General features: G+C 35.3%; 3 protein-coding genes across 3 annotated transcripts in view; all 3 read right to left on the bottom strand.

Moving 5' to 3' along the window:
* LOC104804801 (UDP-glucuronate 4-epimerase 6-like) overlaps positions 1-461 on the bottom strand; it is a 2,132-nt gene extending 1,671 nt beyond the window's left edge. Inside the window, 1 exon segment of the mRNA XM_010529158.1 lies at positions 7-461. Coding sequence (XP_010527460.1) covers positions 7-302 — 296 coding nt within the window. The 5' untranslated portion in view covers positions 303-461.
* An 11,979-nt stretch (positions 462-12,440) lies between these two features.
* Positions 12,441-14,835, bottom strand: LOC104804799 (Werner Syndrome-like exonuclease). The gene is made up of 6 exons (XM_010529157.1): positions 14,537-14,835; positions 14,178-14,354; positions 13,387-13,517; positions 13,146-13,307; positions 12,671-12,781; positions 12,441-12,588 (listed from the first exon to the last, which is right to left on the bottom strand). The coding sequence occupies exons 1-6, from the start codon at positions 14,805-14,807 to the stop codon at positions 12,547-12,549; spliced, it is 894 nt and encodes a 297-aa protein (XP_010527459.1). The 5' UTR covers positions 14,808-14,835; the 3' UTR covers positions 12,441-12,546.
* A 322-nt stretch (positions 14,836-15,157) lies between these two features.
* Positions 15,158-17,749, bottom strand: LOC104804798 (serine hydroxymethyltransferase 4). Its single transcript, XM_010529156.2, has 4 exons — positions 16,986-17,749; positions 15,943-16,333; positions 15,757-15,858; positions 15,158-15,653 (listed from the first exon to the last, which is right to left on the bottom strand). Exons 1-4 carry the CDS (start codon positions 17,661-17,663, stop codon positions 15,409-15,411), a joined length of 1,416 nt encoding a protein of 471 aa, XP_010527458.1. The 5' UTR covers positions 17,664-17,749; the 3' UTR covers positions 15,158-15,408.
* Positions 17,750-19,233: the final 1,484 nt, after the last annotated feature.

The following is a 19,233-nucleotide window of genomic DNA, read 5'->3' as shown; positions in this document are numbered from 1 at the left end:
CTCCCTCGCTTCTCCCAGGCGGGTCCTCCGCCGAGCGATGCCGCATCAGAGGAGGAGAAGATTCCGGTGGATAGGAAGCTCCGGCGATGAACGCGGTGGCCGCCGGCGTCGGTGGAGGAGGAGAGAGGAGGGTAATTGAGGGTGAAGATGAGGACGAGGACGAGAGCGATGAGGAGAGTTGCTCGGAAGAGAAGCTTCGAAGAAGCGTTGATGACTTTGGTACTGTGAATCTTCCGGAGATAACTGTTGTAGCGCTCGAGCTTCACCGTCTTGCTCGTGTCCGCCGTCGCCGACAGGGGCATCTTCGTCTTTTTGTTTGTCGCCGCCGTCTGGGAACCTTTATTCAGGGAAAAAGATGGGCTAGATTGCAAGGAAATAAAATGAAGGGGCTCAAATGGAAGAAACAAAAAATTAGGAGCGAGAGAGGGTTGTGAGAGAGAGCCCTGAAAACCAAGTGAGTGAGAGATCTGATGATTATAAAGAGAGTGAGTGAGAGAGAGAGAGAGAGAGAGAGAGAGAGAGAGAGAGAGAGCACTTTCCTAATTAATATAAAGATGCTCAGTTAATTATTCCATGTGATTAAATAATTACCATTGTAATGTTATTGTGAATTTATTTAATCCCATGTGAATTACGAATGATAAAACCTACTAGTTAGGCTTTCTGCCATTTCGGTACCAAACTATATGATATAAAGCTGCAAGGTTCACTTTTTTTATTAAAAAAAACAAAATAAATATATTATATATAATATCTATATCAAGGAAAATAACAACAGGGTCATACCGTAACTGTGTGTTACCAGTAAAAAGGAAAGTGTCTGCAATTGCACTTTTTTATCATTCCCAAATCTGTGTATGTGTATATATGTGTATGAGAGTTCGTTGTCAAAAGTATAATGATAATAATCATAATTATGGTATTTTATTTTATTTTATTTTATTTTTACTATTTGTTTTAAGCAAAAAAAAAAAAAGGGACAACGCCACTTCTCTTTGTCCTGTAGTGTGGTGGGGGGCAAAGACAGTAAACCCCATGTGACTGAAACACATGTTTTAGATATCTGAACACTTGTTTGAATTTTATAGTTGACCCGTTTTCTTTTAATTATTTCCCACCGATTATGAATAAAATTAATTTGGATTGTATAATATTTTAAAAAAAATGCAAGAGTATACATTAGTATAAATTAAAATATAACTTCAAATATATATATATATAAGGACAATGGTAAAATACCCAACTTGTCAATAGTCCACGCGTTTTCCAATATTGCGTACCCATAAGCATATATTCTATACCAAAAAAAAAATTAAATAAAACACAATCTGGGGAAATTGCAAGAGATCTGATCATATGAATAATTTTAAAAATATCCAAGTAAAGACCATGATATTAATAACTGAATAATCTATCTAATCAATTTTATTTTTACTGTTTAAGAAAGTGAACCCATTCCTATTTCCTTATTTAACAGTTTTTTTTTGTAAGATCTTATATATATGTATATATTGAACGTTTAAATTGATATTACTTTTTTTATGGATATTCTTTAATAAATTTCAAATCAATCGGGTATGGTAATTCTATCGAATGAACCTCTTGATATTGGGTTTACTTATATACTTCATTAGATTTATTATAAAAAAATTTAAAATTTTTTATATCACTAATCAAGTAAGCAGTCTAATCAAATACATCATATCATTTTATTTTAAGGATCGGTAACAACGTTAGAGTTGAAGCTAAGTTTGTCCTAATCACAGTCATTTAGGTGCCAACTTTAACTCGGCAAATAAAGATGCACGTTTAGACTAATATATATACGTGCGTATATATATCGGTATACGTACGTGTGCATGTATACGTACGAGCTACGTATATGTATAATCTATATACACGTATATTTTGGATTAAAATCAGAAAAGAACGAGAAAGTTGTGTATGAGGAAGTCGGGGAAGTGTTGAGCATATATATATATATATATATATATCGACGGACATGCATGTGAGCTTGTCTTAATGATAATCTGTCACTTTCGTAGTAAATGTTTAATTAACCATTAATTAGATTTCTCTCGGTTCGATATTTTCAAGATCGATCCCATCATCGTTGCTTGATAAATAACATGTAAAAAAGAATCCAAATTTAGACGGCCTAATGGTAAGAGAATATACAAAGTATGTTCTTCATTCCGTGTTCAAATCCAAACGTGGGGAGGGACATTCATCTAGATTTTCCGATCCTCTGGGAGATGTAGTCGGGTCAAAAGGTCCGGTAAACTTTCGAGTTACTAAAAAAAATGATGTAAAAAAGATTATGGAAGAAACCGATATATTTCATATTGTATACTATTAAAAAAAAAGGAAAAACAGTGAAAATTTGTTAATTTTATTTTTGACAAATTAACGTTTTTTTTTTTTGCTAAATTAATGGACACACATTATGATCAAATCAACACCTTGATTTTCGTGTCCTAAGGAAAATTTTAATTTTTAAATCGTTCATTTATTCGATATCAACATTTAAAATTAAAATTTGACCATTTTTTTTAATCATTTCGAGATCTCATATAGCCAGAGTATTAAACAAAATATCAAATCTGTTGGGGTTTTCGATAATGGCGTATATCACCGACAAACGCATTCCACAATTATTTAATCGCTATATACTCTTGGGGAATAAAGTAATATACTGTTTTAGTCAGTCTAAAAAGCTAGATTTTGCTTCATACAACATTTATATCATATTATTATTAAATAAATTACACGTATTAAGTGTTGATTAATTAAACTTGGAAGATTCTACGAAGCTGCTATATATTCGGATTTTTTTTTAAAAAAAAAATTGTCGGTGGTCTCATCCATGCCATGCCTTGGAGAATTTTATTTATTTTGTCATTTTATTTATTTTTTAGTCATTTCATAAACCAAAGACTGTGAAGTTCCTTTTCCGCTGTCTTCTTAGGCTTTTTTCAGTTGAAAACGGAACCTCTTTGTCGGTCCGCTTCTACTGTGTAAATGATTGAATATATATATATATTATTGTTTTTATGTTTTTCCACACATGTAAATAGAGTTTTTTTGTTCTAAATATATGTTTATGACAATAATATCATGTAGTAATCACGGGTCTTAGATTATAGATATTTTTGTGAAAACTATTGAAGTTTTAGAATGTCGAATTTCGTAAATTAAGATGCAATTGGTTCTTCAATTTTTATAGCATGCACTTTGGATTGGTTGATTCATGAATTTCACAATTTTTTTTAATGATCATTGAATAATTAACGGTCTTCTGTGATTCTGTGATTAATTTCATCTCCGGTTGGTTTAATAAATCGGATCGTTTATTTAATAAAATGGAAACGAAATACTCAGTTAGGAATTATTTCTATGAATTATATATTTTTTTTGTAAGCCCATAATAAATAAGCGTTCTTACTTTGTCATGAAGAAAAAATGTCATGATTTCCTGAATTTTTTATTAGCCAATGATAAGGTTAAAAGGAAAAGATTAAAGTGGAAAAAGGGTGCAATAATTGGAGAATCTAGAAAGAGAAAATGGCATATTTTCTTTTTACACAAAACAAATTTCTACATCAATAAAAAGGATAAAAAAAATTATTTTTCCAAGATTGTATCGTCATATTTGTTTATACTTTATAGTTTAATATTTCTATCTCTTATTGAATTACTGTTTTTACTTTTTTTTTTACCGATATTTCAGTATAGTTTGTTTTGTCATATTTGAAGATTAGTGGTGTTGTGATGGTATCAAAATATATATTTTCTATTTATTTTATATAGAATTATTAATTAATTTAATAAAATCTCATCTTTTGGTCGGTCTTTAAGTAAGATACATCCGACGTCACCTATCTCAATTTTCCATTTTTTTTCTTAATTATTTTGATATTAAGTTTAAATAACATTTATTTCACACTAATAAACTATTACTATATATTTATATAGTGTTTGTTTTACAAACTTCAGCTGAACCACATTTTGTAACAAAAATATATCCAGAAGATCAATTAATTGAATTAAATTATCCATTAATAGTTTAGAGGACTAGATATTTGTATTATAATTTTTTCTTTTTTGAAAAATAAAAATTTTAAAATGGTTGTATACCCTAATTTTTAAAATAAAAATAAGTGTGGATAAATATATATTAATTATAATTAAAATAAAGTGTAATAATATTAAGTTAAATATTATAATAATGATTAATATAGTCTAATAATAGATATACTTAATAACATAAATTAAACATCAAATCGTTTATAAATAAAATTATATAGGATAATTTTTTTATCATTCTAATATTAATATAATATGTCTAAAATTTGAAATAAATATGGATTTAAAATCAAAATATGCACAAAATAATAGATATACTTAATACATGTTTATAAAATGAGGAAAAAAAACATGGGTGAGCATATAAGTAACATCATGATTAATCTTCATTGGTGAATTGAGAAAATGGCCAAATAGTTATGTGATTAGATTAAGAGGTTAATCCCTTAATCATATAAATTGTTTTTAATTGATTATCTCTCCTAATCTATCTTTTCAAAGTTGTCATGCTCTGTCCCTTCACTCGAATTCTTCCACTCTTTCGTGTATAATCTCACTTATTTTTCACAATTTTGTCCGTTAATAACTGATCTGTTATTTTTTTAAATATTTTTATAGATTAAATATATAATTGTTTTGAAATTTTACTCGAAAAAAATTCAAACTAATAAATATATATTTATTTTATTTATTCAATTCTAGAGCAGAAAATATTTCAAAATAAAAAATACAAACATTTGAAGCACACGTCTATATAACTTGATCTCGTATATTTTTATTAAAATATATAATATATATTATTTTGCTCTGAAGTTATAAAAAAAAATATATAAACATACTTAATACAAACAACAATTCATATATAGTAGTAAAATTAAATAATTTTTTTTAACATAATTTACTATAGATGCATATACATACATTGTATTAATCTAAAATTAGAGTTCACTGTCATCATCGGTAACTCATAAATTCAATTACAAATTAGAAAAACAACACACAAATCAAAATAATCAGATAACAAAACTAAATAAAAATCCAAATTTCAGAGAAAAATTATTATATAGATGGATGGTGTAACGCCATAACAAATAATTTTTATAGATGGTATTTCAGAAATTTTTAGATATTTTATAATAATTTAAATTCCAAATGGTAAATAATATCAATCAAAATACAGTAAATTAGAATTATAGGAGAAAAAAAAGGTGGAAGCATTAATGGGGCATTAAATTTGACAGCCGCCACATCTACTACTACTTGTACTTAGATCTCTAATGGATTCTCAGGGTTTTGTTTCTTCTGCCGCATAGTAATTTTTATATATAATTTTCCATTTTGCTAATATGAAAATTGTAGAGTAATCGGCCCGACGAACTCCTCACCGTAATCACTCCGACGCTCAAGAACAGAACAGAAAGGAGATGACACAGAGATATACGAGTTCAGCACCGAGAGAACTCGGTGCCTACGTCTCGGGAAGAGGATCAGCGTTCTACTAGGGTTACAAGAAAGAAACAGTCGGAAATCCACCGGAAAAACCGATCACCGACACCGGAGAACCAAGAAATCGTTCGCCACACACTCAGAGAAAACCCTAAAACCCAAACGGCCAAGAACCAGTCTAACGCGATGAATGAAACCTTAGGGTTTCATTAACCACAAAACCAAAAGACCGAATTGCCCCTCCGTCCTCAAACCCTCTGTCTCGAACCTAGGCTTCGATAGCCTCCTTCTCGCCTAAAGGGTTTGCTGAAGACCCCACAAATCTCCACCTTCTTCTGCAAACTTGCAAAAAAGAAAAAAAACACGGAGCAAGCAAAACACGCCTAACCCTAGAGTGCCAATCCCGTAACTTCCATGTAACTCCCCCTCTGGGCATGGTTCAAGGCGTATTGAACCTACCCTTCTAAAGGAGTCCTTACCGAGCGTGTCATAAACACGTCTCAGCGTGACACGACGCAATTAACCTACCCAAGCGAGTGTTCCCCGACACCTCCGCTTCCGAAAGTTACCTAAGACCTAGACTAGTATGACTCCCTAGACCGTCTAAATCCCCCCCTCCGGTGAAGTCTATACCTCACCAATGGCCCCCCGAGGGTCACGCCCCGACATCTCCCCGTCCCCCGAGTCTACCCCGACTGCCCCGAGACTAACCTTGAGTCATACTAACACACCTAACTCTTGATCCCCGTAAAGATCAAACGACCTATGACCTCTACCCCGGACCCCTACCTACCGACTAAGGTGCCCCCACGGGTTTTACCCCGTGAAGACTCCCCTAGTCGACTATAGGAACTCTACCGAAGGCTCGGAACACGTGCAAGCACGTGCTCCACCCCGAGAGGAAATGCCCCTAGCGCTACTACCACTCCCCCCCCCGACTCTACCCGGTGACCCGGCATTCCCTCGCTCGCCCCTTCCCCTGAGCTTCCTACCCGAGGTAACTCCACCTAAACGTGGAGACCTCACCTCCGAACCTCCACCCAAGGAGTAGTCGGAGCATACTAGAAGCACCTCCGAATCATACTCCTGAACCGAGGCTACTACCCCCTTACCCTCGGTCTCCTCCTTCGCCCTCCAGGATCTACACTCCTTCTTATAGTGTCCCTTCTTGCCGCAATACCAACACTCCACCTGGTCTTTGGCCTTCTTCTTCCCGCCACCCGATTTCTCGGGTTTGCCCTTGACCACTAATCCTTCCCCCGTACCCCGAGTAAGGGTACCCTGAGCTAGAAGCTCTAGCTCCTTCATCCTAGCTGCGGCCTTCACCTCCTCCACCGAGATTGTAGCTCGGGAATATTTCAGGACTTCCCTCAGCTGCTCATAAACAGGAGGTAAGGAGTTCAGCAGATAAACTGCTTGATACTCCTCCTCTACCTTCACATTTAGGCTGTGAAGGTCGGACAATAGTTTCTGGAAAATGTCTAAATTTTCCTCTATTGTCCTAGAGCTGTCCATCCTAAACCCTGACACCCTCTGCATGAGGTACATCCTATTGGGAAGAGATTGCTCTATGTGCAACCGCTCTAGTTTCCTCCAGATTCCGAAGGTCGTCCTTTCGGATATGACCTTCCTTAGAACCTGATCCGCTAGAGCAAGCACAATGAGGTTCCTAGCCCTTCTACTCCTTTCTTGTCTCTCTTTGAGAGCCGGAGTGCCCGATCCCTTAGTCCCGGGTCCTAGTGACCCGGTGGAAAGAGACGTAAGACCTCCCGAATCTTCGGTTTCCCGAGCTGGAGTTTGTGGGCTCCCCTCATCAGCAACCCCTCATGTAGATGGATCATCCTCTAGTGTGTCCCCTAACCCTAAGATCTCTAAGCTAATGGACATCTTCTCCTTCCATAAGGAGAAGTCTCCCTTGCCGTCGAACTTCTCGACGTCAATGCCGCGATACAGAGGGGCAGACATCACTAATAGGAAACCTAATCTCTAACCCGAGGATGCACTAGACCTACCCAGAACGAAACTAACCTGGGAATGACTAACCCGACCCTAGGAGCACCTAAAACCAGACCTAAGGAGTAAGACCGATCCTAAGAGGACCTAAACCTAGGTATTTTTCAACCTAACAGACCTAATAGACTCTAAACCTGCCTACCTAAGACCTGATTACGTCTAATCAGACCTACCCCAAGGCTAACACTGACCTAACCGACCTAGATCAGACCTAAAACCGAGTCTATTCTGTCCCCCTAAATCCTAATCAGACCTAAATCAACCCAATATTGACTTACCTACCCCTGATCAGACTTGAATTAACCTAATCAGAACTAAACTAAGTCTAAACTGACCTAATTAAATCTGATCAGACCTAAATCTAGCCTAAAATCAACCCTAACAGACCTGTACCTATTGATTTTAACCCTAATACCGACTTCTCACTCACCTAGTTCAGTCAAATCCTCCTATTCAGGCCTAACCGGACAGAATTACCGGACTCTATGACTGAAGACAGGTAACCAAAGTTTACCGCAGATCTAATCTGCCTTTACCTAGGATAGATCGACCTATACAGATCCTAAATACCCTATACCAGACAGAATGCCCTAAGAACCGGACTCTATCTAACCCAATCGAACCAATCAGACCTAAAACCGACCAATTTAAGTCCTAATCAGACAATCCTGACCCTAAACCGACCAATCTAGACCTGTTCTAATCGATACAGACCCTAAACCAGACAAACCCAGCCCTATTTGGACAAATCAGACCCTAATCAGACCTAAACTGGCCCAATCCCAATCTAAATTGACCTAAACCGAACTCTATTGTCCTAAACCGGTCCTAGATTGACCTAAACCGGTCTGAGTTATCCCGAACCGAAAAATACAAACATTTGAAGCACACGTCTATATAACTTGATCTCGTATATTTTTATTAAAATATATAATATATATTATTTTGCTCTGAAGTTATAAAAAAAAATATATAAACATACTTAATACAAACAACAATTCATATATAGTAGTAAAATTAAATAATTTTTTTTAACATAATTTACTATAGATGCATATACATACATTGTATTAATCTAAAATTAGAGTTCACTGTCATCATCGGTAACTCATAAATTCAATTACAAATTAGAAAAACAACACACAAATCAAAATAATCAGATAACAAAACTAAATAAAAATCCAAATTTCAGAGAAAAATTATTATATAGATGGATGGTGTAACGCCATAACAAATAATTTTTATAGATGGTATTTCAGAAATTTTTAGATATTTTATAATAATTTAAATTCCAAATGGTAAATAATATCAATCAAAATACAGTAAATTAGAATTATAGGAGAAAAAAAAGGTGGAAGCATTAATGGGGCATTAAATTTGACAGCCGCCACATCTACTACTACTTGTACTTAGATCTCTAATGGATTCTCAGGGTTTTGTTTCTTCTGCCGCATAGTAATTTTTATATATAATTTTCCATTTTGCTAATATGAAAATTGTAGAGTAATCGGCCCGACGAACTCCTCACCGTAATCACTCCGACGCTCAAGAACAGAACAGAAAGGAGATGACACAGAGATATACGAGTTCAGCACCGAGAGAACTCGGTGCCTACGTCTCGGGAAGAGGATCAGCGTTCTACTAGGGTTACAAGAAAGAAACAGTCGGAAATCCACCGGAAAAACCGATCACCGACACCGGAGAACCAAGAAATCGTTCGCCACACACTCAGAGAAAACCCTAAAACCCAAACGGCCAAGAACCAGTCTAACGCGATGAATGAAACCTTAGGGTTTCATTAACCACAAAACCAAAAGACCGAATTGCCCCTCCGTCCTCAAACCCTCTGTCTCGAACCTAGGCTTCGAAAGCCTCCTTCTCGCCTAAAGGGTTTGCTGAAGACCCCATAAAAATGTTATAGCTAGTAATTTTTTAAGTTTCTATTTTTTTTTATAATCCGTTGTCATGGATCGAGGTTCATATTAATCCCTGAGTTGAAAGCAAGTCATATGAGTAGAATTTGCGTTCATTTTTCTAATCTAGGTTCGAATTCGGGATAAAACAAACGCTTTGTATTTTCGTTTCGACGCTATTCAAATTAGGTAAATTTCTATTATTTCGATTTAGAATAACATTATTTCGAGTTTCGAGTTTCGAGTTGATTCGATAACGTAGATTCATTTTTTTTTGGGTAAAAATAAAAAGAAAATAATGGCACCCTCTACATTAAAAAAATTTGAAATACCTAAACCAAATTAGGTTAAAGTTGCATAGTACCTTTATAGAGGTATATATGTGCATTATTATACCTTCGTACTCTGTTTATACTTGGAAGTTGGTAGCCAAGTGCGAATTGATTTCTATTGTCAGACAGTTGTAAACCAATAATAATAAAGAGAAAAATAATCTAAAAAAATCATAATATTTATTTATTTTTTATATAAAATCATGTCTTTTATATAAAACCATGACCTTTATTTAATCTTATCGTATTTTCACAAAATTTATAAATTTATAATTATACATGAAAGTTAAATTTTTTGAAAAGTTAGTAAATATGGAAAAGGATTTATAAAGTTTATGGTATGATTTTATATGAAACTTTTTGAAAATTAATAATTTTTTATGTTATTTTTAATAATAATAATAATAAGAGAAATAACCTTAGCCAGAAGCACATATCCCAATTCACCACAGTGTTTTGTGGACCAATAGAAATATGAGATTTGCATTTTTTTTTTGTGTGAAGTCCACATCTTCTCTTTTAATCTTCTTCATATAATATAATGTGTTTGTATTGATGTATTATATATATATATATATTGTCGGCAGGGAAAGATATTTTTTGGTTCATTTTTTTTCCTCTTCAATTTATTTATTTTATAATATTTGAAAATTCCAATTATGAATCCAATGGTGGAGAGGACCACTGGTTTTAAGCCGTCAAAGTCTCACATTTATTTCCACGTTGTTAGGTTAAAACACACCAACGTCTCACGAAGAAAACAATGTGTGTCCATTCATATCTACTGCTTGCAATGCAACGCCAACTCCAAGGATTAATGTGAGATAATAGATATAATGAAATCTAGACATTATTCAAATCTTAATTGTATGACATTGTATTTAATTTTTGTTTATATGTTTCAATATAATTTTAAAATCGATATGCACTTCACGTATCTGTGTTTAATTGTGTTAATTAACATGGATAAAAAAATTTACATTTAATCAATTAAAATAGAATGAAGTAAAACTAAGTCGAATTTGGCTTGAATCTATAGCTAGTTTAGATGAATTTAGTTATGTATCTGATTTTTGGATATCTAATCTGTATATAGATTTATATATCATAAATATATTTTTTATTTTATATGTATGTATTTATGACCCTAAATTCAAAATAGGTAGAATTATCCATATCGTAGTTTTTTTAAATTTGAATATTTATCGGATTTTCATCCCAACTATATTTATAAAGAATCGGAAAAATTCAAATAAATACTCTTTTCCAAGTAGAAACTTGAATCTGAATTGGAAAAGAAATTTGACTCATCTTTACCGGTTGAACCAACTAATATTAGAATGACCAAAGGAGGAAGGAAACAAAGTTCCTTTCCATCCCGGATTCGAGTCTTCATTTGAAAATGAATATTCACATAGGTTTTTTCGTTTTTTGGGAAGATATAGTCGGACCAAAAGCCTGATAAAATTCCGAATTATAAAAAAATAATATTAGAACGATCATTGATTACAACTTTAGAAGTGGATTCATTATAACCAAAATCAATATTTGTAAAGAAAAAATCGTTATCTTTAATAAATTCGGACGGGCCAATGATAATGTAAGTCATTATGAACGAAATGTGGACCGACATGTGGTGTGGACGCAATTATTCGATCTTTAACGTATTTTTACTCTTTAGTCATCGGGCTTGTTCTATTATATCACCGGTTCGATGCAACTGCCCCGCGTCACACAAGGCCCATGCTGATGCAATTAATATATATATATATATATATATATATATATATCCCCCATTTTTACATTTCCATTTTTAAATCTGTTGAAAACTTTCTCAAAAGTTCCCAAATTTTGATTAAAAAAATAAATCTATCACAGTTATTTAAAATTCATCAAAACATCTAATAAATCATAAATTTATACTCTAATATCTAAATAAATCACGATTATATATATATATATATTCAAAAACATTGTTTGAAATAATAATAAAATTTTGCATTGTAACCCACTTAACTTCCGTTCACAATCATATTTTGATTAGTTTCTTTATAAATTATAATATTTATTTAAATATTCTGAATATTTATAAGAAAATGTGAGTTACATCTAGATACTAAAATACAAAATCATATTTTTTTAAAAATATTATCAAGAGAAATATATTCATATTTCTATTTTTGTGTATATGGTCCATGAATAAAGATATAAATTTGTTTTTTTTCAATTAAAAGACAAAATGATGCCGTGGGAATGGGGCATGTCTCTTGGCCATGTGCCAAGACATGGACTCTCCATCAAATTGTCAAATCCAATGGGGTTTTAGCAACCTATGGAATCATTCCTCCACGTTCTTCAAATTAACCTTCCAATTCATTTTTCCATAAAAGTAGAATGATTATTAGAAAATGAATGCCATAAAAAATAAAATTTATTTGAAAAAATAAACATTTTTTATCAATAAACTTAAAAGCAAAATGAACCGAAAAAAAATAACTAAAAAATCAGATATTTATTTAAAAAATAAATATTTTAACAATTAAACCAAAACCAAATTGAACCAAATTCAATATAAAATTGAATGATTATAATTTTTTTAAAATTAAAAAAAAAAATTGAAAGAGGAAACTATGCTCCGAAACAGAACTCGTTGACAGAAGGAGAAAACAGAGCTTCTTGAAAATCTTCATTAATAAAAAGAATCTATTAAAGGATATGAGCTTCTTGACTGCATCAATGGATCACATTCCTTTTCATCACCTTTTATCATCATCATCATCAGGAAGGCCCTTTAGAACCTACGTGAAATGCATGCAAAGTTTCATGATCATTGGCATGGATATAGGGATGAGTTCAAGAAGAACTGCTCGTAGATATTACCTGGTAGAGATGCCACGAGGCGAAAGCATCTGTTGCAGCGTATTGTAATTGCTCCTTTGATAGAACATTCACCTCCCAGTTCCCCAGCCTTATACGGTTCGGCTTCAGCAGCTGCAAAAGATTTTTTATTTTTGCGAGCTTAAACGGGAAACAGAACACGAGTTCTGAGACAAAATCCTGAATAGAAACTTCCCAACCAGGAATTAAAGAAGAGTAATGGTGTTCTAAGGGAGATCACAAGGCCATGAATTTGGCATGCCCATTAGGACAATATCCAGCCATTGCCATGAAAGATGGGGTTGAGAGTGTACAATGGGTAATCAAAACATTATCCAAAAGCATCACCAACAAAGAGTAACACAGTCATTGTTGATTCAGACCAGTATGATCAACACTTGTGAAGTTTAACATCTAAGATTGTTACGAGGAATCCAATCAAGCCCTTAGTCTTAGATCAGAAAGATAAGGTGGGTACCTCTTTGCTAACGAGCCTCTCAGTCAGTGAAGCGAGGCCCCATTTCTTCATCTCTCCCCCGAGTTTTGTGTTGGCTAGATTTGAAAGATCCTCGACACCCATAATAGATACTCCATAGTCATGGAAAAGCTTGACAGAGTCACCGTCAATACCAACACCAACCTACACACACATCAAGACAATGTTAATCGAACCTTCATGATGCAGACAGAGAAGAACTTCTCGTAAGAAACTTACAGACCTTCACAATTGTTGAATCCTCAAGAAGGCATCTGAGACTCTCTGGGATACCGGAATGAACAATGTGCAAAACATGACAATAATGATTATCTCCACATATTTGCATAACAGCAACCTTCCCTGGTAGAACACCTGAATGAACAATAATTTCATGTATGAACAATAGGTTAGATTACTGGGTTTTATGCAAGGAAGAAGTACATACTCTTCTTACACAACAGAAGAGTTTAAGGGTGCAATCAAATGTTCACGTGACAATGGCCCCCTTAAGATCTTTTGATAGGGAAGAACATGCCTCGACTTATGTGTCGAAACAACCTGACTTCTATAGCTCAAAGAAGACAACTTTCCATCCACATAGAGGATAAACTTAATCACAAATACAGAATCTATGAAAACAATGGACATAAAAGATCAGAAAGTTACTAGTATCACTAAATCACAGAACAAGCACGGTAGACGTTTAACAGTGCAAATTATAATAAGAGTAAACCTCGACGAATGTGGCAATCAAACTTCCTTCCCAGCTTACTATGCAGTGAACAACAAAGAGCCTTCTCTGATACAACGGAGAATAGCGGCGATCTTCACATGTTTGAGAAATGATCCGTTGAATTTTATTGCATTGCACTGTGTTTTAGTTCATTCACATGCAATCACATACAAAACTCGCAACTGATATGCAAAGCACAATCAGCAAATATGACTCTGATATCATCACAATATCAAATCAATGATGAAACAAAGGCCAGGGGGAGACCAAATTATAAGAATCTAAACAAACAAAGTTACCTCTTTTAAAACTGGGTTTCCACTCTATATCAAGCCCGATAACTGTTCCGCCATTTTCGATTCTCTTTGAATCAAGAACCTTGAGGAGCTGCTTTGCATTCTTATCCACTTCACATGCAGTCTTAGAATACAAAATTTCCCCACCAAACCTCATCGCAGGAAATCTCCCGAAACCAGCTGCAAAAGGGCATCAGAACAAAAGTTACACAAACATGGATTCCTTGTTTTGTACAGATTCATGCTTCCCATTATTAGCGAAACAAAAAAGAATATGAACTTAAACTAAAGGTTGAAATCAGAGTATCATGAAGAAATTCAAATTGAAATCAAAACCCAAAGATGAATCGAAGCCCAAATACCTCGGCAACGAGAGAAGGGAAATCTCCGGAAACGAGAGGAAGGAGAAGTGATGGAGCGGGGTAATTGACGTCGCATCTCAGTCGGATTCTCACGGCCATGGCGGGGGTTCGACTTTCGTACGGTTGGCGTACCCGACGACGAAGAGCAAGAAGAATAAGGAGAGGGAGAAGCAGAGGGGGTGACGTAAGATGCTTCAATGGCGTCGATTACACGAAGCTGTTCATCAGTAAAAGCTTCGTCGTCTCCCCAACGTGACGACGACCTCCCCATCTTTTTTTCCCCAAATTTTATTTTTGGAGGGAGATGGATGTCTTTTGATTTCCCCAAAGTGAAAAGGTACATCACGGGGCTTTTATTTATTTATTTATTTTAATATGACCCCGTAGTTATGTTTAGTGCTGTGAGGACCCCACTCGAAAATTAATTTATGAGCCATTACAAAATTCATATGGGGACTTGGAAACAACTTGGTGGTTATAGGAATTATACAATAATGAAATGGAACTTGCCATTGAAAATTCAAATTATATCAAAGCTATATAATTTTTTTTAACATAAGCAGTGTCACAATGTTGTCTAAGTCTAACGTCATTATGATTAAATTGAAATGCAACCACAAATTCAATAAAAAGGGTAGAGACAGATCAAAGCTGCCAAAATTATTGAAATCATGTAATAAAACAAACTCAACGAAGAACAAAAAAAACATGGAAAAAACAAGAACACCAAAAAAAAAACCCTTTTTTCTCATACTTTTTCTTTTCCTCTCTCTTACTTCCTATGGGAGGTTTGGAGAACAAGTTTCTTTCAGGAAACACCTACTAAAGCCATATGTGATAGGAAGGTTGCCATTGTGGAAAGTGATTGATCTTTAATCCTTGTACTTCATCTCGGCCATAAGGAAACCGGGCATCTCGTACGAGCCTGAGAATTTCTCGACATCGGCCTTGAGCTCCTCGATCTCCTTGTTGTTCACTAAACCCTTGTTGAAGTCCTTCAACAGCTTACCGAACTCCTTCTGAACGTTCAATGTGATGGTCACTGCTCGGTGGAGGAACTCTCCTATCTGCTCAAAGTCCTTCTCGACCAAACCTCTCGATGTCATGGCCGGTGCACCTATTACCCAAAAAAGTTTCAAACTTTGATAACATTTTTCGACTTGTGATGAGAATACAATGTGTGATGACAACAGCCAGACATGTACGAAACTTGCTCTTACCGATTCTTACACCTCCAGGAGCAAGAGCACTGCTGTCTCCGAAAACAGCATTCTTGTTCAAGGTAATGTTGCATAGGTCACAAAGCTTCTCGACCTTGTTACCTGCAAGAACAGTGGCACTAAACATCAGGACAACATCGATCAGAAATAAAATGTCACAGCTCAGTTGAGAAAACGGGCACTAACCGGTCAACCCAAGAGGGCGGAGATCCCAGAGAACAAGGTGGTTCTCAGTTCCATTGGTGACAATACTGTAACCCTTGCTCATCAGGTAGTTTGCGAGGGCAACAGCATTGGCTTTGACCTGTTTGGCATAAGCCTTGAACCCAGGAGACATTGCCTGCTTCAAAGCAACAGCCAGAGCACCGATCTGGTGGTTGTGAGGACCACCCTGAAGAGCAGGGAACACAGCAAAGTTGATCTTGTCCTCGAAATCGTACACTGCATCCTCGGGCTGTCCCTTCTTGGGTGGTTTAGGGCCCTTCCTGTAGAAGATCATACCGGCTCTTGGACCCCTCAAGCTCTTGTGGGTTGTGGTCGTCACAACGTCACAGTACTCGAACGGGTTTGCAGCTTCCTGCAAGCAAAGAATAGAACACCATCCATTCAACGGCAGACAAAGTGGTTTGGAATTCAGATTTGCAAGATGTATCTTAAGTTGTTAACAACCAGTCTTAGTTACTGAACGCATCTCAAGAGCGGCCTGGGCATTCTATCAGACAAGAGAAGAGCATGCTAAATAAGTTTTTCTAAGGAAAAATCATTTTAATCATCTCCAACCATGGACAACACGACATTAATATAGTTTTTCCCCACTTGTAGCACGCCTCACATGTAAACAAAGGATCCAAGTCCAATAGCAGACAACACAAATCAGTGCAAGAGTAGTATGCAGACAATTCGCAAAAGACAAAACGGAGTCAAGGAAGAAAGACGCAATAAATCCCACAAAGAGTTTATGTATCATTGACATGTACAATACGGGCATGCCAATATCAATTCAGTCCAGACTCGAGAATGATGAACACAAATGAAGAGAGGATCTAAAGCAACCTATGGCTAAAGCGAATTCCAACGCGCATAAATGCAACAGAACCAATGGCAGAGTTTCACAAATCCAGATCCTGACAATGTCGACTATGCAAAAAAGCTAATGAAACCCAGATCTAACAAGATAAGCAATTACAAAAAGAACACGATCGATACCCATGAGAGAAACGAGATCACACCTGAGCGGCAACAAGGCCACTGATGTGAGCCATGTCGCAGAGCAAGAGAGCTCCAACCTTGTCGGCAATAGCCCTAAGCCTTGCGTAATCCCAATCCCTAGGGTACGCACTGCCACCACAGATGAGCAGCTTCGGCCTGAAATCCATCGCCTTCTCCTCGAGCTTATCGTAATCAATGTACCCAGTGGTGAAGTTCACCTTGTACGGAAGACTCTCGAAGTAGATCGAGGTCGCGGAGATCTTCTTCCCACCGGAGGTGTAGTACCCATGAGTCAGGTGACCACCCGACGGGAGATCGAGCCCCATGATCCGATCGTGCGGCTGAAGCAGCGCCGTGTAGGCGGCGAAGTTCGCCGGAGATCCGGAATACGGCTGAACATTGACGCCCCACTTGCTCGGATCGAGATGGAAAGCCTGAAGCGCGCGGGAGCGGCAGAGATTCTCGATCTCGTCGATGAACTCGTTACCGCCATAGTAACGGTTACCGGGCATGCCCTCGGAGTACTTGTTGGTGAGGGCGCTTCCGAGAGCCTCGATGACGGCAAAGGAAGTGAAATTCTCGGAGGCGATGAGCTCGATGCCGCGACATTGTCGACGCTTCTCCTTCTCGATGAGGTCATGGATCTCGGGATCCACGGTGACCAACGGAGTGTTTCCCCAGGAAGAGACGGAATCCATTTTCCGGCGACAGCGAGATCGAAGATCGGAGGAGACGAGATCTGAGATCGGGCGAGAGAAATGAACACGGGTGAGCGATCTATGAGGGGAGTGAAGGGTTTAAAACGAGGGGAGGGATGATCTAGAATTACGGATTTGACCTTTTCACTAATCTTGGTGTTGTTTCGTTAGGTGTGTGTATGTGGTAGGAAATCACACAGTGTATATGACGAATTTACCCTTTTTTCCTTCATGTGTTTCGAGTTAACGAGGCTGTTTTGGTAATTTATCAATTGATTATTCTCTCCTACTTTGGACTGTAACCAATAAAACAGTATAATATTGCATTCTAATGAGAGAAACGTAGTTGGTGAAGACAAAAGAAAACATGTCCTTTTTTTTTTGTTACAAGTTGGTGTATATTCTATGAGATTATAACGTTTATTTTTTGTTTTTTACGATTAAATTTATAGAATGCAAATGGTTAATCATAACCCCTGTTTTCCTTCAAATAGAAGCACAATCATATTCACCCATATATGATGTTTAATGAAAGATTAAATCTATGTAATTTACAATCATACCAAAAATATTATATTTTAAAACTAGGGTGAGCACAAGTTGGATAACAGAATTTTAGAATATCTAAATTTGAACCTGACAAGTTATATATGTTAAAATGTGAGCTTGAATTTGAAATTTTGGATATCCGAATTTATTATCTGATATATCTTAAATTAAAATTTTAAAATTCGATATATTACATACAAACAATTAATAAAATTATTAAAAAATATTTCCATTAAAATAACTAGATTATAAAATGATAGTATTTTTTTATCTAAACAAAGAAAAAACAATTATATATTGATATATAATTTTTTATTTTTTTAATAATTATAAAAAAAATCTCATATAAATATAACAATTTTGTAAAAAATACCAAATAAATATTTAAAATTGTAATTTGATCTAATTGATATTTAAATATTAAAATATTCCTTTTTTAATAATCCAGAAATTTACCAGTTTTTTGGTCCGACTACACCTCTCAGAAGATTGGGAAAGTCCAGGTGAATGCCCATCCCCACGAGAACAATTTACAATTTCAGTTCATTTTTTGTTACAAATTAATATATAATTCAGATATCGTTGTTAAAATTGATGTTGAGAATTGTCATATATTTTATGAATTGAGGTATTTATTTGGATATTTTAACAGTTGAGATAGCAATTTGAAACATTTTAATATTTGAAATATAAATTTGAACAAATTAAAAGTTTAGATATTTATTTGAAATATTTTATAATGTTAAGTTATTTATATGAGATTTTCTCAAATTATAAAATATATTGGTATTTTTCTACTATTAAGGTATTCGCAAGTAACTATTAAGGTATCCACAATTAACTATTCGGTCCAAAAATACTAATCCGAATTCGAATCCAAAATTCAGATTTTAGATATATCAAAATCCGTTCGACGAATATCCGATTTTCATATATCTTACCTTTATCCGAAATTAAGATATTTTTATCCACTCCTAGTTAAAATTGAATTAAAAAAATAAACACACAGATCAATAAAATC

Source organism: Tarenaya hassleriana, unplaced genomic scaffold (genome assembly GCF_000463585.1).
Source record: "Tarenaya hassleriana unplaced genomic scaffold, ASM46358v1 Cleome96, whole genome shotgun sequence".
Classification (NCBI taxonomy): Eukaryota; Viridiplantae; Streptophyta; class Magnoliopsida; order Brassicales; family Cleomaceae; genus Tarenaya; species Tarenaya hassleriana.
Note: the sequence above shows the minus strand (reverse complement) of the source record. Positions and strands in the feature narration are given on the sequence as shown.

Excerpts from the sequence above, each read along its gene's own strand:
- LOC104804799 (XM_010529157.1), bottom strand. The coding sequence starts at position 14,807 with ATGGGGAGGTCGTCGTCACGTTGGGGAGACGACGAAGCTTTTACTGAT. Across the intron at positions 12,782-13,145 it reads AGAGGCTCGTTAGCAAAGAG|CTGCTGAAGCCGAACCGTAT; the intron begins GTACCCACCTTA and ends AATCTTTTGCAG. Across the intron at positions 12,589-12,670 it reads CCTCGTGGCATCTCTACCAG|GTTCTAAAGGGCCTTCCTGA; the intron begins GTAATATCTACG and ends CATTTCACGTAG.
- LOC104804798 (XM_010529156.2), bottom strand. The coding sequence starts at position 17,663 with ATGGATTCCGTCTCTTCCTGGGGAAACACTCCGTTGGTCACCGTGGAT. Across the intron at positions 15,859-15,942 it reads CCGCCCTCTTGGGTTGACCG|GTAACAAGGTCGAGAAGCTT; the intron begins GTTAGTGCCCGT and ends CTGTTCTTGCAG. Across the intron at positions 15,654-15,756 it reads TCCTGGAGGTGTAAGAATCG|GTGCACCGGCCATGACATCG; the intron begins GTAAGAGCAAGT and ends TTTGGGTAATAG.